The sequence below is a fragment of the Thalassophryne amazonica genome, chromosome 8 (assembly GCF_902500255.1).
Source record: "Thalassophryne amazonica chromosome 8, fThaAma1.1, whole genome shotgun sequence".
Classification (NCBI taxonomy): domain Eukaryota; kingdom Metazoa; phylum Chordata; class Actinopteri; order Batrachoidiformes; family Batrachoididae; genus Thalassophryne; species Thalassophryne amazonica.
In genome coordinates this window covers 59463620-59487398 of record NC_047110.1, presented here as the reverse complement: position 1 = coordinate 59487398, position 23779 = coordinate 59463620, and the positions used below count along the sequence as shown (strand labels likewise).

General features: G+C 39.9%; 1 protein-coding gene across 2 annotated transcripts in view; it reads left to right on the top strand.

The window, feature by feature from the left end:
- smad3b (SMAD family member 3b) overlaps window positions 1-23779 on the top strand; it is a 75450-nt gene that overhangs the window by 39505 nt on the left and 12166 nt on the right. For both annotated transcript variants that reach the window (XM_034176407.1, XM_034176406.1), the window contains exons 2-6: window positions 14651-14844; window positions 14927-15061; window positions 17288-17362; window positions 17451-17501; window positions 19256-19468. In XM_034176407.1, the coding sequence (XP_034032298.1) occupies window positions 14651-14844; window positions 14927-15061; window positions 17288-17362; window positions 17451-17501; window positions 19256-19468 (668 nt within the window). The remainder of the gene's footprint in view (window positions 1-14650; window positions 14845-14926; window positions 15062-17287; window positions 17363-17450; window positions 17502-19255; window positions 19469-23779) is intronic.

Genomic DNA, 23779 nt, shown 5'->3' with positions numbered 1-23779 from the left:
TATAAAAATAATTGTTCTTATCCTCTCACCAGACAATGTAGACATCCTCATTTCAAAAAAAGAATTTGAAGTAAAACTTGGGTCTGTTTTATTTCTTTTCAAAATACTTTTTATGATGTTTAGTATTTTTATTCACTAGTACTGTTCATATCGCAATTTAGTGAAACAAATTCTATTTTAAAATGTTATTTAAACATCAGACACCTTCTTTCATTATTCTTTAACTTTTTTATTTCCCCTTAAACTGTGATCTCATCTGAGCGGCAACATCCCTACATTCAAGTTTTGTCTTTCAATTCACTGTAAATTATATTGATCAGTTTTAGGAGCAGGTTATACAGCGCTCGGAAAAAAAATTCACGAAATGAGACTTCATGACATGGTTGGCAAATATGGTTGTTACCACCCCCATGTTGAAGGTGTGCTTCCTTTGCATTAAAGGTCAGCATTAACAGGACACATTATGGCTGAATGGCCTTTTTCCTGGTCACCCTGTAACACCTATTGGAACTGAATGTAATAGCATGCAACATTGCAACATGCAGCAGGTGCAGTGCATCCAGAAATTATTCACAGCACTTAACGTTTTCTGCATATTGTTTATTACAGCCTTATTCCAAAATGGATGAAATTCATTTTTTTCCCTCAAAATTCTACATGATACCCCATGACAATGGGAGCTGTATAAGATTTTTGCAAACTTATTAAAAAAAAAAATAAAGAAATCGCATGTACATAAGTATTCACAGCCTTTGCCATGAAGCTCAGAATTGAGCTCAGGTGCGTCCTGTTTCCATTGATCATCCTTGAGATGTTTCTACAGTTTACTTGGAGTCCACCTGGAGTAAATTCAGTTGATTGGACATGATTTGGAAATGACACCTGTCTACATATAAGGTCTGACAGTGCATGTCAGAGCACAAACCAAACATGAAGTCAAAGGAATTGTCTGGAGACCTCAGAGAAAGGATTGTCTCGAGACACAATCTGAGGAAGGGTAGAGAAACATTTCTGCTGCTTTGAAGGTCCCAATGAGCACAGTGGCCTCCGTAAATGGAATAAGTTCAGATCCACCAGGACTCTTCCTAGAGCTGGCCGCCCGTCTAAACAGTTATCAGGTGAAAAGGGCCTTAATCAGAGGTGACCAAGAACCAGTGGGCACTCTGTCAGAGCTCCAGCATTCCTCTGTGACAGAGGAGACCCTTCCAGAAGACAGCCATCTCTGCAGCAATCCACCAGTCATGCCTGTGGGTAGAGTGGCCAGACAGAAGCCACTCCTCTAGTAAAAGGCACAAGGCAGCCCACCTGGAGTTTTCCAAATGACACCTGAAGGACTCTCTGGCCACAAGAAACAAAATTCTCTGGTCTGATGAGACAAAGATTGAACTCTTTGGCGTGAATGCCACGTCACGTTTGGAGGAAACCAGGCATGATCCCTACAGTGAAGCATGGTGGTGGTGAAGTATGGTGCTGTGGGGATGTTTTTTTAGCAATAGGAACTGGGAGACTAGTCAGGATTAAGGAAGATGAATACAGCAATGCACAGAGACATCCTGTGAAAACCTGCTCCAGATTGCTCTGGACCTCAGACTGGGGTGACAGTTCATATTTCAGCAGGACAATGACGCTAAGCACTCAGCTAAGATATCAAAGGAGTGGCTTCAAGACAACTCTCTGAATGTCCTTGAGTGGCCAGACCAGAATCCGTTGAACATCTCTTGAGAGATCTGAAAATGGCTGTGCACCGATGCTCCCATCTATCCTGATGGAGCTTTGAGAGGTGCTGCAAACAAAGAATGGGCAAACCGCCCAAAGATAGGTGCAGACAAAAGGTCTGAAAATTCACAGAGAAACTCACAGTAACGACCAGGTGGACGATAGATATAACAAATAAAACTGTTTTTTGGGACTTCCAATTTGGATGGACAAGACTAAGAGACAAGCTTTCAAATGAATTAAAGCTCTGTCTAGGTTTTTGATTAATTAATAAGCTGGAATGGAAGATTGCTGCTAATCCTCCGCCACGGCCCGTGCTACGAGCATTCTGACAGTTAGTGTGACTCGGGGGTGTTGACTCATTTAAACTAACATATTCATCCTGCTGTAACCAAGTTTCTGTTAGGCAGAATAAATCAATACGTTGATCAATTATTATATCATTTACCAACAGGGACTTAGAAGAAAGAGACCTAATGTTTAATAGACCACATTTAACTGTTTTAGTCTGTGGTGCAATTGAAGGTGCTATATTATTTTTTCTTTTTGAATTTTTATGCTTAAATAGATTTTTGCTAGTTATTGGTGGTCTGGGAGCAGGCACCGTCTCTATGGGGATGGGGTAATAGGGGGATGGCAGGGGGAGAGAAGCTGCAGAGAGGTGTATAAGACCACAGCTCTGCCTCCTGGTCCCCTGGACTCAGAAAAGAGATCACCTGTTCCTCCACAGATTGGTTGTCCAACTCAAAGGGCTCCCCTCCTGGAGCCACTGCTCTTGCATAACTCCAAGGTTTAATGTCCAAACCCGTGATGAGATCATTTGACCTAGTCTGTTGCTCAAGGTTGGCAATGCGATTTTTCCATAAGTTTTATTGACTTGTCCTTCTCTTCATTTACCTTTTGTAATTCAGCAACTTGCTTCGTTAATTCCAATATTTTTTGTTGTTGCTGTGAAAAAATTTTTTAATTGATCCGCCACCTCTTTAATAGGTTTCATTTGCGCCGACATCTCATTTAACATTTTTCTAATTTCCTCCAGTTCTTCCTCCATAACCGCAGTTCCCTTTTTAGTCCCCATAATTAGAAAATAGAATAACTTGCACTCACTACATTAATTCCATCAATCCACTCCAGCCACCAAACATAGTTGACGAGGGCCGACGGCGATGTTCCAGCAGCAACCGCGGGGCTGTCAGACCTCGAAGGCAGGCAGACGAGTGCCGACGGCAGTGTTCCAGCAGCAGCAGACGAATGCTGATGGCGGGGCTCCAACAGCAGGTAGCAGCCACGGAGCTAACGGGCCTCAAAGGCGGGCAGACGAGCGCTGACGGCGGGGCTCTAGCAGCAACTTTCTTAAAATGTTTTGATGCATATGTTTGAGTCACAGAAACTTTCAACATGACCTTCACGCAAAAAGTGCAAGGCCCTACAAATAACATTATGAAGTTGAACAAATAATATACAAATAATGAATGTTTGAGTTCAATGGTACGAATATGTGCACAATATGTCATGAGGTGAAAGATGGAACATACCATCTCAAACTTGTCATACGCACGTATGCACATAAGTATACACCCACACAGAGGCCACATGGCTTTTATAATATAGTTACATTTGTGTTACAGCAGGGACAGTGGAATTTGTGTGTTGCAGGATGGCGGCGTGGCAATCACAAAGGTGGTGTGATTTTGGCCAACCACTGCTGATGGATGATGAAGTCGTGCACTACCCAACCCTATTTTTGAGCTTTATGAACAAGCTTTGTCATAATGACAAAAGCTGGACAGTGTAAATACCATGGGGTTTTTTTTGGATGGTGAAACAGGGGCACTGCGCTCTCATACTTTTGATGCACTGTTGCTGTGCACTGGTCCACATGTACCCCACTGCTCTGTGTCAGTCTTAAGTTCAACCAAATTCAACTCTACCTCGGGACGCTATGACAGATGCTCAAACAGTCAAAAGAACTGACGTGTCCCAGCCTAATGCGGAACACAACAAACTGAAGAAGCTGATGCTCGTTTGTACGGGGTATTTTTCCAAAGAAGAGTCCTTACAAATATGCATTCATCATTTGCTTTTTGGCTTCAAGTTTAATGTTTGACTTAGAATGTGTTTTGAAGTAAAGTTAAGAGGAAAACATCCATTAAAGTACACTTTTATGAGAAAAGGTCAAAAAGACCGTGTAAATTTGTTCTTTACGATTACTCTCGCTTTCAGGAAAAATACAAAAACAACGATTTTCCCCCTCAGGTAGCCCCAGAGTGGCACCATTTTCACCTCAGATTTTCAAAGCTTGGTTACTTTGCTCTCTCACATAACTATTTCCGTCATACTCTTTGTTTGTTTGTTTTTTTTTCCCCCCTCCTTAGGAAGCTAAGAATTACAAACTAGTTTTATCACACATTGCTGTTGTGGCACCTGTTCACTGAGCTATTTAGAATTATAATAAAATAGTAGTTGGAGCTTCAGTGATGTGGAAAATTCTCTTCTTCCAGCTGCCTCAGCTTTGCGCTCCACAGCTCTCTGGATGGTGTTTGCCTCTCTGTGCACTTCAGCTTATACAGTCTTGAAAAAGGCCAGTGAACCACGTGTGTGAGCTTGACTGAACGAACAACACACTGAGACAGGCTCCATTCATTGTTGCTGAGTGCCTATAACTGGCACTTTATTGTTGTTGTTTTTAAAACCGCGAGCCAAGTAGGGTGTACAGATTGTTTCTTTTTCCATGCGCGCGTCTGTTGTTGGCTTGTTAGCACGATTACTTTATAGCTAATGAACCGAGTTCTGCTAAAGTTGTAAAACGTGAAAATGAATAATGTTGGGGCAGATCTGGATAAAGGGGAATGGAAGGAACAGGGTTTTTTTCTTGTTCTTCTTCTTCTAAGCGATTATATTTCAAACTGTGGCCAACTTATGATCCCAGCCTGAACTCTGTAATGACATTCCCTTCATAGCAATGATATCATAGCTTCAAAGTGGAACCAGTAATGTGATCTATGGTGTATCTAAACTGTTATCTAGCATAATCCTCAACTGACCTTAAGCACCCCTCTGAGCCTAGTCTGCTTGAGGTTTCTCCTCAGTATCATCAGAGGGAGTTTTTCCTTACCACTGTTGCCTGTGTGCTTGCTCTAGGAGTTTGCAAGGTTAGACCTTACTTGTGTGAAGTGCCTTGATGCAGCTTTGTTGTGATTTGGAGCTATATAAATCACAAATTGAATTACCCTGACCAAATTACTAAATTATCCTTCCCACAGCGTCTAAAATGTATTACTATGATTGACATCCCTGATATAGTGTGTGTGTGTGTGTATATATATGTATATGTATATATGTAATAATGTATATCTGTATATGTGTATATATATGTGTGTGTGTGTGTGTTTTTTAATTAATATTTCTGTTTTGGTCATATGCACATGTACAGTTGTGCTTAAGGTTTATGTACCCTTGCAGAATTGTTGATTTTTTTTTCGTACGGAGTGTCCAAGTACGTCCCATATGCAGCTTTTATGACTGCTGATGACTGCAATTTTTCTTCCAGTATTTCTGATAACATGCTCCATTCATCCTTCCATCAATTTTGACGAAGTTTCCTGTGCCTTTGTAGCTTGCACATCCCCAAAACTAGGGATGGGACCGATCCAATCCCGGATCGGTATTGTGTTCCAATACCGATGGCATTCATGTATCGGAAAATACAGATCCAACCTGTGACATTTTCCAATATGGGAGACGAGCCACTGTGAATCCTCTCAACTGCTGTTGTTTGCTCTCTGCTTGTTTACTGGCGAGCGGGAGGAGGGAGGAGGTTTTCTGGAGTCGGGCTGTTTGAGAGAGCTCTCTTCCGCAGTGTTCTAGCTGCGGTTAGTGGCAAATTTCTGCTGCTCGTGGGCTCAAATTGTCTGTTTGTCCAGCACGGATTTTCTGAAAAGTTAACGGAATTGCTGCTGAAAATGTGTGCTATAAAGTTAGTCGCTTCAACTGTCCTGAGGCTGTAAAATGCCAGCTCAGTGTGCCACGAGGAGGACAGCAAACAGAGGATTCTGTCCGCTGAAAGGGAAAAAGTCTCCATTAAAATTCTGTGTGTGAGCGTCGCTGATGATAACATTTATTTACAGTTGAAAGGGTTCATGTTCCAAAAAGTTGAAGTTTGTGCAGCTGTTTGAGGGAGTGAGTGAGTGAGAGAGAGAGAGAGCTGTCTTTTCTCTTTAAGTCTATAAAAATAAGGCTATAAAAAATAAAAGTACTTAATTCTTTCACCAAAACATCAGATCTCGGCTTTCATCTTAAATACACTTTCTGGCAATTTTTTATTTTTATTTTTTTAAGAAAATTCTCATATAAAATCAACAATAATGATAATAATAATGATAATAATATTAAAGCAAACAGAGCTCTGGTATCAGATCGGAAATGTATCGGTATCGGCAGATATCCACATTCAGGCATCGGGATTGGATTAGACGTGAAAAATTGTGGATCGGTGCATCCCTAACCAAAACATCAGTGATCCACCTCCATGTTTCACAGTAGGAAGGGTGTACCTTTCATCACAGGTGTTGTTGACTCCTCTCCAAATGTAATGTTTGTGGCTGTGGCCAAAAAGTTAAATTTTGGTCTCATCACGCCAAATGACTTTGTTCCTGCTTTTTATGAATGCTCATGATTAGTTTTTAAAGAAATTGGATACTGTATACAACTGTGCTTTGTGTTTTATGACTGGTTGCAGCTCTCATGTACATCACGGTTCCTTGTATGTTATTATTTTTAGACCAAGCAGAGGGAAAAAAAAATATGGAATCACTCAATTCTGAGGAAAAAAATTATGGAATCATGAAAAACAAAAATGCTCCAACACATCACTAGTATTTTGTTGCACCACCTCTGGCTTTTATAACAGCTTGCAGTCTCTGAGGCATGGACTTAATGAGTGACAAACAGTACTCTTCATCAATCTGGCTCCAACTTTCTCTGATTGCTGTTGCCAGATCAGCTTTGCAGGTTGGAGCCTTGTCATGGACCATTTTCTCCAACTTCCACCAAAGATTTTCAATTGGATTAAGATCCGGACTATTTGCAGGCCATGACATTGACCCTATGTGTCTTTTTGCAAGGAATGTTTTCCACAGTTTTTGCTCTATGGCAACATGCATTATCATCTTGAGAAATGATTTCATCATCCCCAAACATCCTTTCATTGATGGGATAGAAAAGTGTCCAAATATCAACGTAAACTTGTGCATTTATTGATGACGTAATGACAGCCATCTCCCCAGTGCCTTTACGTGACATGCAGGCCCGTATCATCAATGACTGTGGAAATTTACATGTTCTCTTCAGGCAGTCATCTTTATAAATCTCATTGGAACAGCACCAAATAAAAGTTCCAGCATCATCACCTTGCCCAATGCAGATTCGAGATTCATCACTGAATATGACTTTCATCCAGTCATCCACAGTCCAATATTGCTTTTCCTTAGCTCATGTAACCTTGTTTTTTTTCTGTTTAGGTGTTAATGATGGCTTTCGTTTAGCTTTTCTGTATGTAAATCCCATTTCCTTTAGGCGGTTTCTTACAGTTCGGTCACAGACGTTGACTCCAGTTTCCTCCCATTTGTTCCTCATTTGTTTTGTTGTGCATTTTCGATATTTGAGACATATTGCTTTAAGTTTTCTGTCTTGACGCTTTGATGTCTTCCTTGGTCTACCAGTATGTTGCCTTAACAACCTTCCCATGTTGTTTGTATTGGTCCAGAGTTTAGACACAGCTGAGTGTGAACAACCAACATCTTTTGCAACATTGCGTGATGATTTACCCTCTTTTAAGAGTTTGATAATCCTCTCCTTTGTTTCAATTGACATCTCTCGTGTTGGAGCCATGATTCATGTCAGTCCACTTGGTGCAACAGCTTTCCAAGGTGTGATCACTCGTTTTTAGATGCAGACTAATGAGCAGATCTGATTTGATGCAGGTGTTAGTTTTGGGGGATGAAAATTTACAGGGTGATTCCATAATTTTTTCCTCAGAATTGAGTGAGTCCATATTTTTTTCCCTCTGCTTGGTCTAAAAAAAGTAACCGTTACTGACTGCCACAATTTTTTTTTCCTGATTTCTTATAGTGTTCTTAAAGCCAGAAAGTTGCCATTTGAAATGACTTTAGTTTTGTGTCATGTCTGTGATCTGCTTTTCTTCTACAAAATTAAACAACTGAATGAACATCCTCCGAGGGCCGGTGATTCCATAATTTTTGCCAGGGGTTGTAATCATGTAAGCCCACTCTTGTTTTTGTTTTTTTCTGTAGTGTGTGAAAATCCATTTTGTGCTGCCCTTTGGCAAGGTCTTTTTTGAAAAAGGAGCTTTGAATCTCAATGCTTTTTTTTTTTTTAACCTGGTTAAATAAAGGACATTCATTCATTCTTTCTGCATCAGCTACCCACGTGCAGTGCATATGGGAACAGGTCATCAACTGTATTGTTAATCTCGCGGGATGACAAATTTTGGCCATTGGGAGAATTTACCGGTAAATCGACTAGGGGTGGCTCAAGCAATTTGTCGATTTTGGCCATTTGTGAAATTGAGTGCAGCAATCATTAATCAAGCACAGAAATTTCATTGCCCAGCCCACATTCACTGCAGCCAAGTCTGCTGATTATCCACACTGCTCTGGCAAATAAAAATAAAAACCCTAATGTGCATTGTATTTCAACATTATCTTATACTGTAGTTGCATCGTAATATATGACCAACCAAATATGTGTGTAGATCTGGTTCATTCATGCAGCAACACAGAGAAATGCTCTGTCATTTTGACATACCAACAACATTAAATTATTAACACTGTTTACTAGGCTTTCTATGGCTGAAGTCACAGACATGGAAAATATAAAAACCATTTTTTTTAAAAATCAGCCATTTTAACAAGGTCACCTGACTGCTATCAGGTTCCAAGAAGCCACTTTCTGCTCTACGCTCTTTTTTTTTTTTTTTTGTACTTTGTTACGCAGAGCACTGTGACATGGATTCTCACCAAAGTACCAGCTGATGGTAATATTCGTAATTTTATGTATATAAAACAATTTACAAGATGTGTATATGATGGCAGTATCAGCTATGAGAGAGTAAAAATAGAATAATTATAATGTATAATAAAAGATAAACCTTGCTGAATTTTCATGGAAAGGAGAGATCTGAGTGCTGTGGACCAGCATTTAATTTGTTCCCTCCTCCATCGAACGACGAGGATCTCCGGTGCTGGATAAAGGCGCAGAATTTGAAAAATCCACCCAAACGTCCCTATGGCTGTTCTTTTCATTTTATGGAGAAAAAAAACCCCACACCACTTGATCTTTACCCAGAGAAATGGTTGGGCTACAATGCTCCGTTGAAGAAGCCACGGCAGATGCTAGTGAGACAAACGGGTAAGCTGTGTTTGTAGCGTTAGCTGCTATCTTATTTACTCATTTTCTGGTGTTTGATACAGCCAAGCACTGCATGAAATAACACCATATGTATATTAACATTACATAATCTTGGCATTGCGGTGGTACTACTTGTCAGGTAGCATTTTAACTTGATTGTGCATTTATACGAGCTTTGCGCTGCTGCATGTTCTTCATAGCTAAACCGTCCACGCCGAGTGACAACACAAAGTAGTTAAAAATAATTGAGAGGCACTTTTTCATGTCATCCTCCCACTCTGTTATGACCCGTGGGTGAGCCAGAGTTGATCCCTTTGAGCTTTTCAAAAAGGTTTTTGTTTCTACCCATGGAATGACTTCCATTGTTCTATATTGAAAACACCGCTCACCAGAAGTCTTAAGACTAACGGAAATGCCTCTGTTGTAAAAGTGGGCGTGGCTGAATAAGGTGAATACAAGCATTGTATAAGTTCTCAGATGTGTAAGTTGCGCCTGATTTTGCTATATTTAAATGCCACAAATTGCGCTTGACTTTAGACCAAGTTTTTTTTTTTTGCTGGGTTTTTAGTGCAATGGCTTTCTACTTCCACATTATACTAATGCACATCACTGTGCTGACCAGACCTCATATTTAGACAAACATGACCACAGACACACCAGTATGTGTAAGAGGACAGCCTTATTCCAGAATGGATGAAATTTATTTTTTCCCCTCAAAATTATACTCACAACACCCCATAATGACATGAAAAAGGTATTTTTTTTTTTAAATGTTTGCACATTAAAAAAAAAAAAAAAAAAAAAAAAAAAAATGAGAAATCACATGTACATAAGTATTCACACCCTTTGCTCAATACTTTATTGATGCACCTTTGGCAGCAATTACAGGCTCAAGTCTTGAATATGACACCACATGCTTGGCACACCTATCTTTGGGCAGTTTTGCCCATTCCTCTTGGCAGCATCTCTCAAACTCCATCAGGATGGGCAGCATCGGTGCACAGGTATTTTCAGATCTCTCCAGAGATGTTTAATCAGATTCAGGTCTGGGCTGTGGTTGGGCCACTCAAGGACATTCACAAAGTTGTCCTGAAGCCACTCCTTTTGTATCTTGGCTGTGTGCTCAGAGTCATTGTCCTGTTGAAAAATGAACCATCGCCCCAGTCTGAGATCAAGAGCAGGTTTTCATCCAGGATGTCTCTGCACATCATTGCATCATTGTCTCTGTACATCATCTTTTCCTCAATCCTGACTAGTCTCCCCAGTTCCTGCCAGTGAAAAAACATCCCACAGCATGATGCTTCACTGGAGGGATGGTGCCTGGTTTCTTCCAAACATGACACCTGGCATGCACACCAAAGAGTTCAAGCTTTGTCTCAGCAGACCAGAGAATTTTGTTTCTTGTGGTCTGAGAATACAACTCCAGGCGGGCTGCCATGTACCTTTGACTAAGGAGTGGTTTCTGTCTGGCCACTTTACCATACAGGCCTGATTGATGGATTACTGCAGAGGTGGTTGTCCTTCTGAAAGCTTCTCCTTTCTCCACAGAAGAATGCTGGAGCTCCCTAACTTAGCCCCCCCCAGTTGCTTTCGAAAGCGACGGGAAGGGGGCAGCTCAAGGAGGAGTCCTGGTCCATTTGAACTTCCATTTACAGATATATAAAAAGCAAAAACAACAACCTTATTTGACTTTGTCATTATGGGGAGTTGTGTATAGAATTTTGAGGAAAAAAAATTAATTTCATCCATCTTGGAATAAGGCTGTAACATTACAAAATGTGGACAAAGTGAAGCGCTGTGAATGCTTTCCGGATGCGTTGTTCACTGCACTGCAGACTGCTTGGCACTGGGTGGATGATGTGGCGACGTGTTCCATTTTTGTTTGTATTGCAAAATGTTGTTTTTATTCAGTGTTTGGTGTTTGCATTTTAGAATGGTCCACACATTGCCGTGACTGGTGCCTCTGTGTTAGGACTGAAGGAGTGATTAGCACAAAAGACAGTCTTTCATGTGTGTGTTAGTAAATAAAAAGCAAACTTTGCCCTAGAAGCATTAAAAAAAATCTTTGAGTTGGAATGAGATCAGTAAAGTTTTTTGGCATGTTCTCTGCAAACATTAACATCTTAGAAATCCTCAGTGACCTCAAAACATTTACTTTGATACCAACAGAGGTTAAAATTAAAGTTTGTGTGTTGTCATTCAAAACATAAACCATGACTTTATTTTAGAGTGTTAATTATGGAAGATGGCCATTCCACAGAAGTGGCTGCAGAATTATTAGATCAGTGTTTTACATCTGAAGAATATAAACTCAGTATGTTCTTGTGCAAGCCAAGATTCTGCCAGATTTATTCACATGCAGGCTTTGATATGTACATTTTGACTATATTTTCATTATTCATTGCAAAACATGTCTTTTACACTGAAAAGTGATTGCAGTAAACGTCATCAAACACCAAAATTGTATTGGAAAACACGTTCCATTGCAGGTTTGATGAAAATATTTGTTTGAATGGTAAAATTGTTTCATTCTATGTTGATACTGCAGACACGTTACATTTTGTGTGTGTGCATGGCTGCAATAGTACTGCCAGTAAAACTCAATACTGATCCAATACTAGCAACTGATAAGCAATATATAATTAGTGGGGGGATCTCAGCCTCCCCATGGGTCAATGGGATTTTATTTTATTTTTCAGATTTAAAAAATCTTTTGAATGAAGTGATTGAGGAAAAAGTAATTGAATTATAGTAATCAACAACAACAGGGTAAAGATTAAATAAATTCCTTTATTTAATTTGTATTGTTTTTTACAACTTGCTTTCTGTTCCACTCCTGGTCTGGAGGTAAGAAATTTGACCAATTATAGGATTATATTTGTTAGTGCTGTCAGACATTGCGTCTGCCACGATATGACAGCACCCCAAAAATTGCAGTTTCCAGACTGTTGGGCTAGATCACTCGCTAGAAATTAAGCGGGTTGCATGAGAGACAGGTTGAATTTCCAGCACAAAATATAGTATTATAATAATAATAATGATTTTATTGAAAAAGCATTACTTTTTCAAATTATAAAATGAGTGTAACTACAAAAAGCCAATCCAGTCAGACATTTGTATAAGGAATTTTTACCTTCATTTTATGATTTCACCTCATTTGATTCCTGCAATAATGTGGCTTGAGTGTGATTTACTACCATACCACAATTGGATTGTACATTGCTTTTATTTTCCTATAGAGGAAGAGCAGGCAGCCAATTGGGATAAGGAAGTGGGCTACCACTACAACCCCTGGCAAAAATTATGGAATCACCGGCCTTGGAGGATGTTCATTCAGTTGTTTAATTTTGTATAAAAAAAAGCAGATTACAGACATGACACAAAACTAAAGTAATTTCAAATGGCAACTTTCTGGCTTTAAGAAACACTATAAGAAATCAGGAAAAAAAAAATTGCGGCAGTCAGTAACGGTTACTTTTTTAGACCAAGCAGAGGGAAAAAAATATGGACTCACTCAATTCTGAGGAAAAAATTATGGAATCACCCTGTAAATTTTCATCCCCCAAAACTAACACCTGCATCAAATCAGATCTGCTCGTTAGTCTGCATCTAAAAAACGAGTGATCACACCTTGGAGAGCTGTTGCACCAAGTGGACTGACATGAATCATGGCTCCAACACGAGAGATGTCAATTGAAACAAGGAGAGGATTATCAAACTCTTAAAAGAGGGTAAATCATCATGCAATGTTGCAAAAGATGTGGTTGTTCAGTCAGTTGTATCTAAACTCTGGACCAAATACAAACAACATGGGAAGGTTGTTAAAGGCAAACATACTGGTAGACCAAGGAAGACATCAAAGCGTCAAGACAGAAAACTTAAAGCAATATGTCTCCAAAAGGAAAAGCAATCGTGGACTGTGGATGACTGGATGAAAGTCATTCAGTGATGAATCTTGAATCTCATGTCTCAAAAATCGAAAATGCACAACAAAACAAATGAGGAACGAATGGGAGGAAACTGGAGTCAACGTCTGTGACCGAACTGTAAGAAACCGCCTAAAGGAAATGGGATTTACATACAGAAAAGCCATCATTAACACCTAAAGAGAAAAAAACAAGGTTACAATGGGCTAAGGAAAAGCAATCGTGGACTGTGGATGACTGGATGAAAGTCAAATTCAGTGATGAATCTCGAATCTGCATTGGGCAAGGTGATGATGCTGGAACTTTTTGTTTGGTGCCGTTCCAGTGAGATTTATAAAGATGACTGCCTGAAGAGAACATGTAAATTTCCACAGTCATTGATGATATGGGGCTGCATGTCAGGTAAAGGCACTGGGGAACTGGCTGTCATTACATCATCAATAAATGCACAAGTTTTCGTTGATATTTTGGACACTTTACTTATCCCATCAATTGGAAGGATGTTTGGGGATGATGAAATCATTTCTCAAGATGATAATGCATCTTGCCATAGAGCAAAAACTGTGAAAACATTCCTTGCAAAAAGACACATAGGGTCAATGTCATGGCCTGCAAATAGTCCAGATCTTAATCCAGTTAAAAATCTTTGGTGGAAGTTGAAGAAAATGGTCCATGACAAGGCTCCAACCTGCAAAGCTGATCTGGCAACAGCAATCAGAGAAAGTTGGAGCCAGATTGATGAAGAGTACTGTTTGCCACTCATTAAGTCCATGCCTCAGAGACTGCACCCTGTTATAAAAGCCAGAGGTGGTGCAACAAAATACTAGTGATGTGTTTGGCGCGTTCTTTTGTTTTTCATGATTCCATACTTTTTCCTCAGAATTGAGTGAGTCCATATTTTTTTCCCCTCTGCTTGGTCTAAAAAGTAACCGTTACTGACTGCCACAGTTTTTTTTTTCCTGATTTCTTATAGTGTTTCTTAAAGCCAGAAAGTTGCCATTTGAAATTACTTTAGTTTTGTGTCATGTCTGTGATCTGCTTTTTATCTACAAAATTAAACAACTGAATGAACATCCTCCAAGGCTGGTGATTCCATAATTTTTTGCCAGGGGTTGTATGTAGACCTGGCTTTGATTTCCAGTCATGTTACCAGTCTGTTTCCTTGGACAAGTTACTTTATCAGCATTGCCTCAGTCAGCCCTGCTGCAAATGGGTACCAGCCTTGCCTGGGAAATTAACTTGCCTTCAGACTTCCATCCCATCCAGGGGAAGCCATAGACTCTCATCTGCTTCAAATAATGGCCCTCAGCCTATGTAGGACTTATTTCTTCAGACTATAAAAGGGCATACTTGTTGTGGTTTATATACTGTTAAAGAAGGTAATGTGCACTGTGTAGCACAAAATGCGCACATTTGTCATTATTTATAGTATATATTTTTACCCACCATAAATATATGACCCAAGTTCAAATAGTAAATACAACTGGTATGTACTTTGAGAAATTTTGTTGATGTAAAGCAAGAGTGAACATATTAGTGATGTACTGTGTCATGACAGTCTTACTGGTGCTGTGCTTCAGGTCTTTAGATGGGCGTCTACAGGTCTCCCACAGAAAAGGTCTTCCTCATGTGATCTATTGCCGCTTGTGGCGTTGGCCAGATCTGCAGTCTCACCATGAGCTAAGGGCTGTGGAACTCTGTGAATTCGCCTTCCACACCAAAAAGGATGAAGTATGTGTCAACCCCTACCATTACCAGAGGGTTGAGACACCAAGTGAGTGTATGACCCAAAATAATGGTTTTACTATTCTCAAGACATGGACTCGGACATATTGAATGTATCTGTGTATGTCCAGTTTTGCCCCCTGTCCTAGTACCACGACATACAGATATCCCGACAGAGTTTCCACCATTGGATGACTACAGCCACTCCATTCCAGAGAACACCAACTTCCCAGCTGGTATCGAGCCTCAGAGTAACTATATTCCTGGTGAGAAACCTGAACACATAATCAAAACATTTATTCAGTTACATTGTTCAGATGAGATATAACAAGACTGTGGGTGGTGAATAGTCATTTAGTCTTTTTTAGGGATATACCAACTGATCAGAATTGGCCATTATTGATCACAACTGACTTGATCAGATGTGCTAGAATATGAGTGTAAAAAAAAAGAAGAAATCGGAAGAAATGTCACTGAAGTTGTTTTGTCACAAACGGTGGTACAAGGGAGTTTTCATTCCAGTTTTGTTGAAAGAATTGGATGTGTTTATAGTCTGGAAGCCACTATGGGTTCTCATTCTTGTCCCAGTACTATGGATGGGAATTGATAACATTTTATCGTTGTTCTTGCCATTATCAGTGGTGCTTATTGGTATGATTCTTTATCCACTTTGGAAATGAAATGTTCATCTGGATTGCAATGACTACAGAGTTATTACAATGCTTTCTGTGCTGGCCTATGTGGATTACAAGGATGTCAACAGAATTTAGTCCCAGTTAGTTGCCATATAGCAACTGGTGCAAACCCGTTATATTCGGTCTATGTTGATTCTTGCAAAGTGTGTGATTTGGTTGACCAGGCTGCTCTCAAACAGAGCCTGAGAATTCATGAGCTCTTCAGGAAATTGGTGAATATTATAACCATCCTATACACGGTGCAGGGGTGGTGACCAAGTGGTTAGTGCCCTTGGTTTCAGTATGGAAGGTTCCCGGTTCAAACCCCAGTCCTGCCACATTTTGCCATGTAATGTGGAGTTGCATCAGAAAGGGCATCTGGCATAAAACCTGTGCAAATTCAACATGCAGATTCAACTTGGATTTGCAGTGGTGACCCTGAGTGCAATCAAGGGAGCATCTAAAGGGACTTACTTACCTAGACACAGGTACTGTGAGTGCTATGTGGAGGGGGCCAGAATCTATGAATTTTTTTCCCCCAATGAATTCTGGCTTCTGTCATGAATGTGTGGTGGCTCCTATACTGTTCAGGGCTCACATGGACTGGGTTAGATTAGAGATTAGATGAGATAGAACTTTATTGATCCCTTGGGAAGTCTCCCTCAGGGAAATTGAGGTTCCAGCAGCACACAGGGTAAGAAGCACACAGAGTATCAAAAGTGAAAGTAAAAAAGAAACACAGTTTGCCGATATAAATATAAATGCACAATATGAATACCAGACATACGGGTTTACCGGCTACTACTGTTCCTCTCATTCCCAGCTCTGTCTTCATGTTACTCCTCCTCCCCCTGAGTGAGGATGTGGGTAGCATTGTGGAAGCTAGTGGTTTAGTTGTGTTTGTTGGCAAAGGGAAGTTTTATTGTCTATGACTATGTGGGCCATACTGTGCTGTGAACTTTGCAGAATTATTGGTAGCACTTGAAAAGCTGAGTGAGGAGTTGCATCTACTAGGTTTGAGATAATCCAGGGCCAAACCTAAAATCCTGTCTTGTAGTACCTCTTGGACTTTGTCATGAGAACTATATGTATGAGGTGAAAGTGTAGAACTTGTGAAGACATTAACTTGCCTCGGCTTTGACATTCGTGGCTCTGGGTTCTCAAGTTTTGAGTGTTGAGAGATGCCTGGGAGGAGTTTATGGAGTCATGAGTTTGCTTGACACAGGTGTTTGGCAATGCTGATACCTTTACTGAAGAATGGAGGTCTGAGTCTTTAGTCCTTCTTGCCTTATTGCATCGTTGTGGGACTTGGACACTAACCAATGACTTAAGGCAAAGACATACCATATACTAGGTCTCTTTGGACAATCCTTGGTTATTGTTGGAATGACTTTGTGTCAAACGATGGGTTACTTAAGGAGACACAGATGAGTAGTGTTAATTGCATTGTGAGGGAATGTCAGCTATGACATTTTAGCAGGTATCGTGCTTCTCTGGGCATGATCCAGCACACAGGTATTAAGCACTGCAATGGGTGGAAAAGGCCAAGGGGTCACCTGTGTTTCACTTGGCTGCAGCATATAAAGGCTAACTTTCGAGATGTGGTGATGTACCAGTTGTCCACCTGAGCAGTTGCCATCTCGGACCCTCGGCGGCAGCGTCCTGTGGTGCGTGCTTCCAGACTTGCTACAGCAATGTTAAAAGGGATTGAATTCAAGATCTTACTAACAGCTACAGTAAAATCAGTGAAGCAGTATTTTAAATGTTTATTTAGTAAAGTGAAAAACGTGAAATCAGGAGTGGGTCTTTCTTTTTCAGAAACTCCTCCACCTGGGTACCTGAGTGAAGATGGTGAGACAAATGATCCCCAACTCAACCACAGCATGGATACAGGTAGAAGACAAGAATTGATGTCATGGTCTCATAATGTTTTAATTATGCTTATGATCACAGTGACCCTGTCTTTTTTGTACCGTGTCAGGTTCACCCAGCCTGTCACCGAATCCCCTGTCACCAGCAGACAGTAATCTTGGTAAGCACAGACAAAACCCGCTACAAAGAGAATTTTTTTTTTTAAGTGCATTACTTTATTAAGTGCACTCTCATGGTTGGAACATGTGACACCACATTCATATAGACATCCTGGTGGCCTAATTGGGGTATGTACTTCATACCATGTACTTTATCAGTGTAAGTATAAGAGCATGAACGTAAAGGTGCCTTGACACTTGCACGAACTTGATCCCTGCACTGCAGTTCGTCTTGCCAATGCTTCCCGCTTTATTCCATTTGATGCCACACTATATAAAATAATTATTTTGCAGCTGATGACACATTTGCTCTCAGAATTTGGCTGATGAAACCATCTCTCATCGCTCCCAGAATCGCAGAGAAATTATCTATAGTTGCAGGTTGGCTCGTGCGCGTTGCGTGCTGGAGAATGCATTTGGAATCTGGTATGCATTTGGTGATTAATTATAATATATATTATAGTGGATAGGTAAAACCGTTACATTTTCCATTAACTTCTTATGAGTTAGCTAATGTATCTGTAAAATTCCGTTTATTCATAAAATCATTTATTTATTTAATTATTTGTCTGTCTATTAAGATTACATCAAAACTACTGCACAGATTTTGGCGAAATTTTCACCACACATATATATTAGGCCATGGAAGACTCCATCAAATTTTGAAGGTGATCCAGACTGTGGATCAAGATTTCACTTTATACAGGCTTTGAAGGATTACGTCAAAACTACTTCATGGATTCTCACCAGATTTGTACCACACATAGTTATTAGGCCATGGAAGACTCCACTGAATTTGGGAGGTGATCCTGATCCGGATTGGCGGGCGTCAAAAATCTGGGTATGCTCTTGTTATAGATGTAACATTTCATTCTAATCGCTCAGATGCCCTGCATACAATGAGATGCATGGACACACAGCATTTACAAATAGATTGAGCAACGTTCACGATTAGTTCACAAAATTAATGCGTGCCAGAAGTTGAATATTTCAAAATCTTCTTTGCGCAGTGGCATGCAGCCGCACACAGTTCACGCACAGTTTACAACGAGTTTATTCACTGGCACGCAACAATGCCCGTCAGTGCAGGAATCAAATTTGTGCAAGTGTCAAAGGCACCTTAAGCATTTAACCACTCCAGAACAATGCATGATTAAGTCCTATCATAACCTCTCTTTGTCCTATAAAGGTTTCTTGTGGAGGCCTATCAAACAGAATCTCCTCTGTAGCAGGCAAAATAAATCTTCTTGTCCCCTGTGTGATGTGGTTGATGAGTGTCATAGACCAAAGTATGTTGTTAGCAGCGAGTGTAGGAGCATGTAAGTGAGGGCGCACTGTGTGAGAAACAGGCACAGGTCTGCCTCAGGGCAGTAACAGAGAAAGTCTACAATGAATGGAGTCTGTCTTTGACCTTTCCTCATCTGTGAGAAGGGCAGCCAGAAATTACTGCAATAAAATAATATCCCGTTGCTGATTTATTCTACATATGTTAAAAGTCACAAGGTCAGTGCTTTAAAAAAAAAGTATTTTCTGTCTCACTGATTGCTGGTTGGGGCCGTGAGAGTCATGAGAGAAAAACTTTGTGAATAAAAAAAAAAAAAAAAATTTGAAGGCAGTTTAACTGAGTCATGCACATCTTTATAAGCTCACATTGTCTGAACATGCACCACTGTAAAGGTTATCATCTTAATTCCTTTTTCTTTGATTTAATTTGAGCTTGCAGCTGTTGATGTCTTCCTGTAACCTGTTCACACAGACGTACAGCCTGTGACGTACTGTGAGTCGGCCTTCTGGTGTTCCATCTCCTACTACGAGCTGAACCAGCGTGTCGGAGAGACCTTTCATGCCTCTCAGCCTTCACTCACAGTTGATGGATTTACAGACCCTTCCAATTCTGAGCGCTTCTGCCTGGGTTTGCTGTCCAACGTCAACCGCAACTCTGCAGTAGAACTAACACGCAGCTATATCGGTAATGATTTCATTTCCTAGTGACTGCATGTGCTTTGATGAATTCACCTTTTATGCACGTGACAGCACAAAATAAATAATGTGCAGTGACCTAAAAGGGCCCAGAAAAAAAATCTCATAAAGTAAAACTGTTGGTCAGACTTTTCAATGGTGTGACTTGTGGATATATATTTTTGGAAACTATAAAATATTTACTAAAACACACAATCTGAAAAGGAAATGGGCACTAATCATTTTGTGAATACTGCAGCATATCAAGACTAGAAAGAATTGCACAGACATCAAAGAAATTCTGGCCATACATCATTTCATTTTTGAACAAACAAAATGGAAATCATTTATTTTCTCCTGTTTCTTTTCCAGCATTTCTCGGGGCAGGAGGTTATCACTCCTGCCTGACTGTGTGCATGATCACTGAAAACATAGGAGATGGATTATAAAGATTTTGTAGTGGAGAAACTATTTTTTTTTGTTCAGAATCAAAATCATTCTTTTTTCCCATTGTTTCAAGCCCTGCCCTCATGATATCACAACAACCTGTAAACCCAAGTCTAAAATCCAGGGCTGTGAAAACTCCGCAGAATTCCGCGGATTTCATCGTGGGGAGGGGGGTGGGGTGTCAGTGATGTACTCTTTAATCGTGAACATCACTAAGTTTTTAAAATGCTTATCGCAAAGCGTTCTCTTTTTTACGACATCGTGTAAGTTTTATAAGTCCGGACACTGATCTGTGTGTTACAAATATGAATCAGTTTCCTCGGATCTGCGGACTTTCGCGGAGGAAAAATGCCACTCAAAGAGTAGCTGTTACGACAGTTGTCGTAAAGCAGGACTGGTTGGTTGCTGTGGCGACGCTGTGTGGCTCCTGTGCAACGCTTAAGCTAAACTTAGCATGTGGATATCCAAAACTTTTAGAGCTTTCAAGTTTTTAAAAGAAGATTTGTGCAGCATGTCTATGTCACGGACCGACGTCGCACAGAGAGAAGATGGCGAGAAAGACTGTTTGAAAAAAGGACAAGAATCTGTGGAATTGTCGCTGGCTTCATCAACACATCTGAAAGATAAAAGAAACAGGAAAAGTGAATTGTGCCCTCTCAGGAAAACACGGTAAGAATTTTTATCTCCCTGGAAAATAAATATTCTGCTGTTCAAACAGGATTTTTAGACAAGATTGTGATTTTTTTTTTTTTTTTTCTTTCCACTAATCTAGACTTTCTTTATTGTAAAAAAGACATTGTGGCTTTGAATGGATTAGGCTGCATGAATTTACACAAGAATATAAGTGATTTTTTACTATAAGGTATGTTATTGATATTTTACCATGATTTTCCATATATTCTACAAGCTTTAGCTGTGGTTTTTGAAATGCTGTAACAGTCTTTTCAGTCTTCATAAATTTCATGTAGTTTAATTGTTCTGAGTTAATGCATAATTTGGTTTACAATTAAAAGGAAAATCATTCCAGGTCCTACTTCCACGTCATTTTCTGTTATTTCAACATCATCATTGACGGGTCAAATAAAAGGTTGAATGTAGGATCATCTAAATATCCACTAATTTTGAGATTTGTTCTTCCAGGAGATGCTGAAAAAGTATCATTAGATAAAAATTTAATTTTGGGGCCCCACAGGGCCCCAGACCCCCGCCCATGGGGGGCTGCCCCCCCCCCCCCCCCCCCCAGACCCCCTGCAAATTTTCCTCGGATTTCACAATTTTCATTTCACAGCCCTGAAAATCTTTCCTCTGACAGCAATAATTATTGGCTGTTATTACGGTAGTCAAAGTATGCGCTCCGCAAATACACTTTGTAGTATATACTGTGACCACATTTAGGATTAACAGTGCAAACGTTGTGTGTACAGCCTGTCAAGGGAGGGACTGAAAGGTTTGTGCCATATCTATTAATTACAGATGGCACACCACAGCCTTTTCAGGTCCGATAAATAGATACTGGAACCTTCAATATCTGCCAGTACCAATCAGATACCTTAATAAATACGCTCACCAGGCCCCTTTTGTGTTACAGTTGCCTTAATTGTTCATGGCATAGATTCAAGAAGGTGTTGTAAACAGTCCTCAGAGATGTTGGCCCATATTGACAAATAAAGTATTAAAAAAAAAAAAAATCATACATTGTGATTTCCGGATTTATTATTTTTTTAGATTATGTCTCTCACAGTGGACATGCACCTAAGATGAAAATTTCAAACCCCTCCATGATTTCTAAATGGGAGAACTTTCAAAATCACAGGGTGTTCAAGTACTTATTTTCCTCACTGTAATAAAGTGATTGAGTGTACATTTGTCTGGATGTACTTTTCTAACCCAGCATGTAACAACACACCAACTTATACTGCTGCATCCCAAAATATGGATCAGTGCTTTGATGCCGAGTGCAACCAAATAATAAACATTCCATGATTATAATCAGAAATTCACCATAACTTTTGTCTTTAATACTGGCTTGAACTTGCCCTTTTATCATCGAAATTTCCCAGTTGTGTGTCATCTTCATTGTATGTCTTGCCTCAAAAGCATTCTCCCATTGCTTGATGAGCCTGGATGCTTCGGGAAAGGGTGCCGTCCCAAAACAAGCTAATCAGTGCCATCTTGCTGGTTTGTTGTGCTCTTCCAGCTTGTTGCTACCATGTGACATGACATCACAGGAGAAATGATGTTAGGATTGCTGCTCCCCGTTGTGTTTATGTGGCTGTAATAATATACTAACCTTGAATGCTACAACTTCAACTTAAAAATTTTAATATTAATACACAATGCTAAAATACCCTGGCCGTATGAACATAAAAATAGGAAAGAGAATGTGACCTTTAGACCTCATAATATAGGTCAATGTTAGCAATCTTTGAACTTGTCCAAGGTCTGTGTCCCAAGAATGCTCCCTGCGAATTTGAAGACCCTGGCAGTAAGAGGACTGGACTTAAGCTGAGCACGGATGGACAGATGGACACAAGGCCTTGGCAATACTCTATGGCCACATTTTGGCCTTGGGTAAAAATCGGTGATTGAATACCAACCTGACATTACCTGATGAACACATTTCTGGAGTGCATTATTTGCTCATAAATAGGTTAATAAGCTAATTTCAGAGCCAGCTACATGCTATTTACCTTTAGCTTGGTGAGGCTTTATAAGGACTGGGCTGGACTTATGCACAGACCTGACTGCTACCAACTAACTAACACTTAAGGGAATGTTTTCATACTATTGTAACCAAGTGACACACCTGGCCCCTCTGTAAGAAATGCAAACTAAAACCCAGTCATTAAAAATAATATACAAATCACCAAAAGTTCATTGTAGAAACAGTTATGATGCCAAATGTGACACATTTTTGCAGTGAAAAAGTGTCAGAAAAATGTACCTGAATTGACAATGTCTGAAGCACAAGATTCCAATGGACTGAAAAATTTTTATCTGGTTCTCTATTCCCACACCAGTCTAGTCACTGCGACTTGCATTGGTTCCGATCAATCCAGCAAGACTTTCAGGTCATGGTGTAACGGATCATAGTTGATCCGTGATTCAAACAGACTGCTCTTCACAATTTGGCACACAACTGATCTGTGGGTTCATTGCCAAGTTTACCAATAGTGTGACAGAGTTGTCATGCTAACTTGAAGGCAGATAGTCTCCACTGTTTGTACTCCGTTACAGAGACAGCCTATAAAGGTTAATGGATTTAAGAGTCCAAGCCAGTGGAGGGCACAGTTCCACTAATCCGATAACCGCTAATTAGTGAAGCTAATGTTTTCATTATCGGATTAGCTTTTCAGATAACTTTGAAAACCATCATCGGATCAATTATTTTCTGATAAATTTTGATCAGATAATTTTTAGACCGCTAACATATTATTGCAAGCTTAATGAATAAAGATTTAACAGTTAATAAACATTTTTAAAGTCTGATATCAAAGATTTTAGAGCCTACCTGTTAAATGTAGTAGACACACAGTTCTAGCCTCTACAGACAGAGGAGAGCTGGTTTCAGGAGAAACCGCTCTATCCCCTGCAATCAGAGGAGAACTGGTCACAGAAGAGACCAGGTCTGTCCTCAGGTCAGTGGCCGAGAGTCCACTGAACTCTGAAAAAATACCCTTTCACGACCTTTTCTAAGTTGTATTTATCCTGAAGGTGCTATAAAAATAATTGTTCTTATCCTCTCACCAGACAATGTAGACATCCTCATTTCAAAAAAAGAATTTGAAGTAAAACTTGGGTCTGTTTTATTTCTTTTCAAAATACTTTTTATGATGTTTAGTATTTTTATTCACTAGTACTGTTCATATCGCAA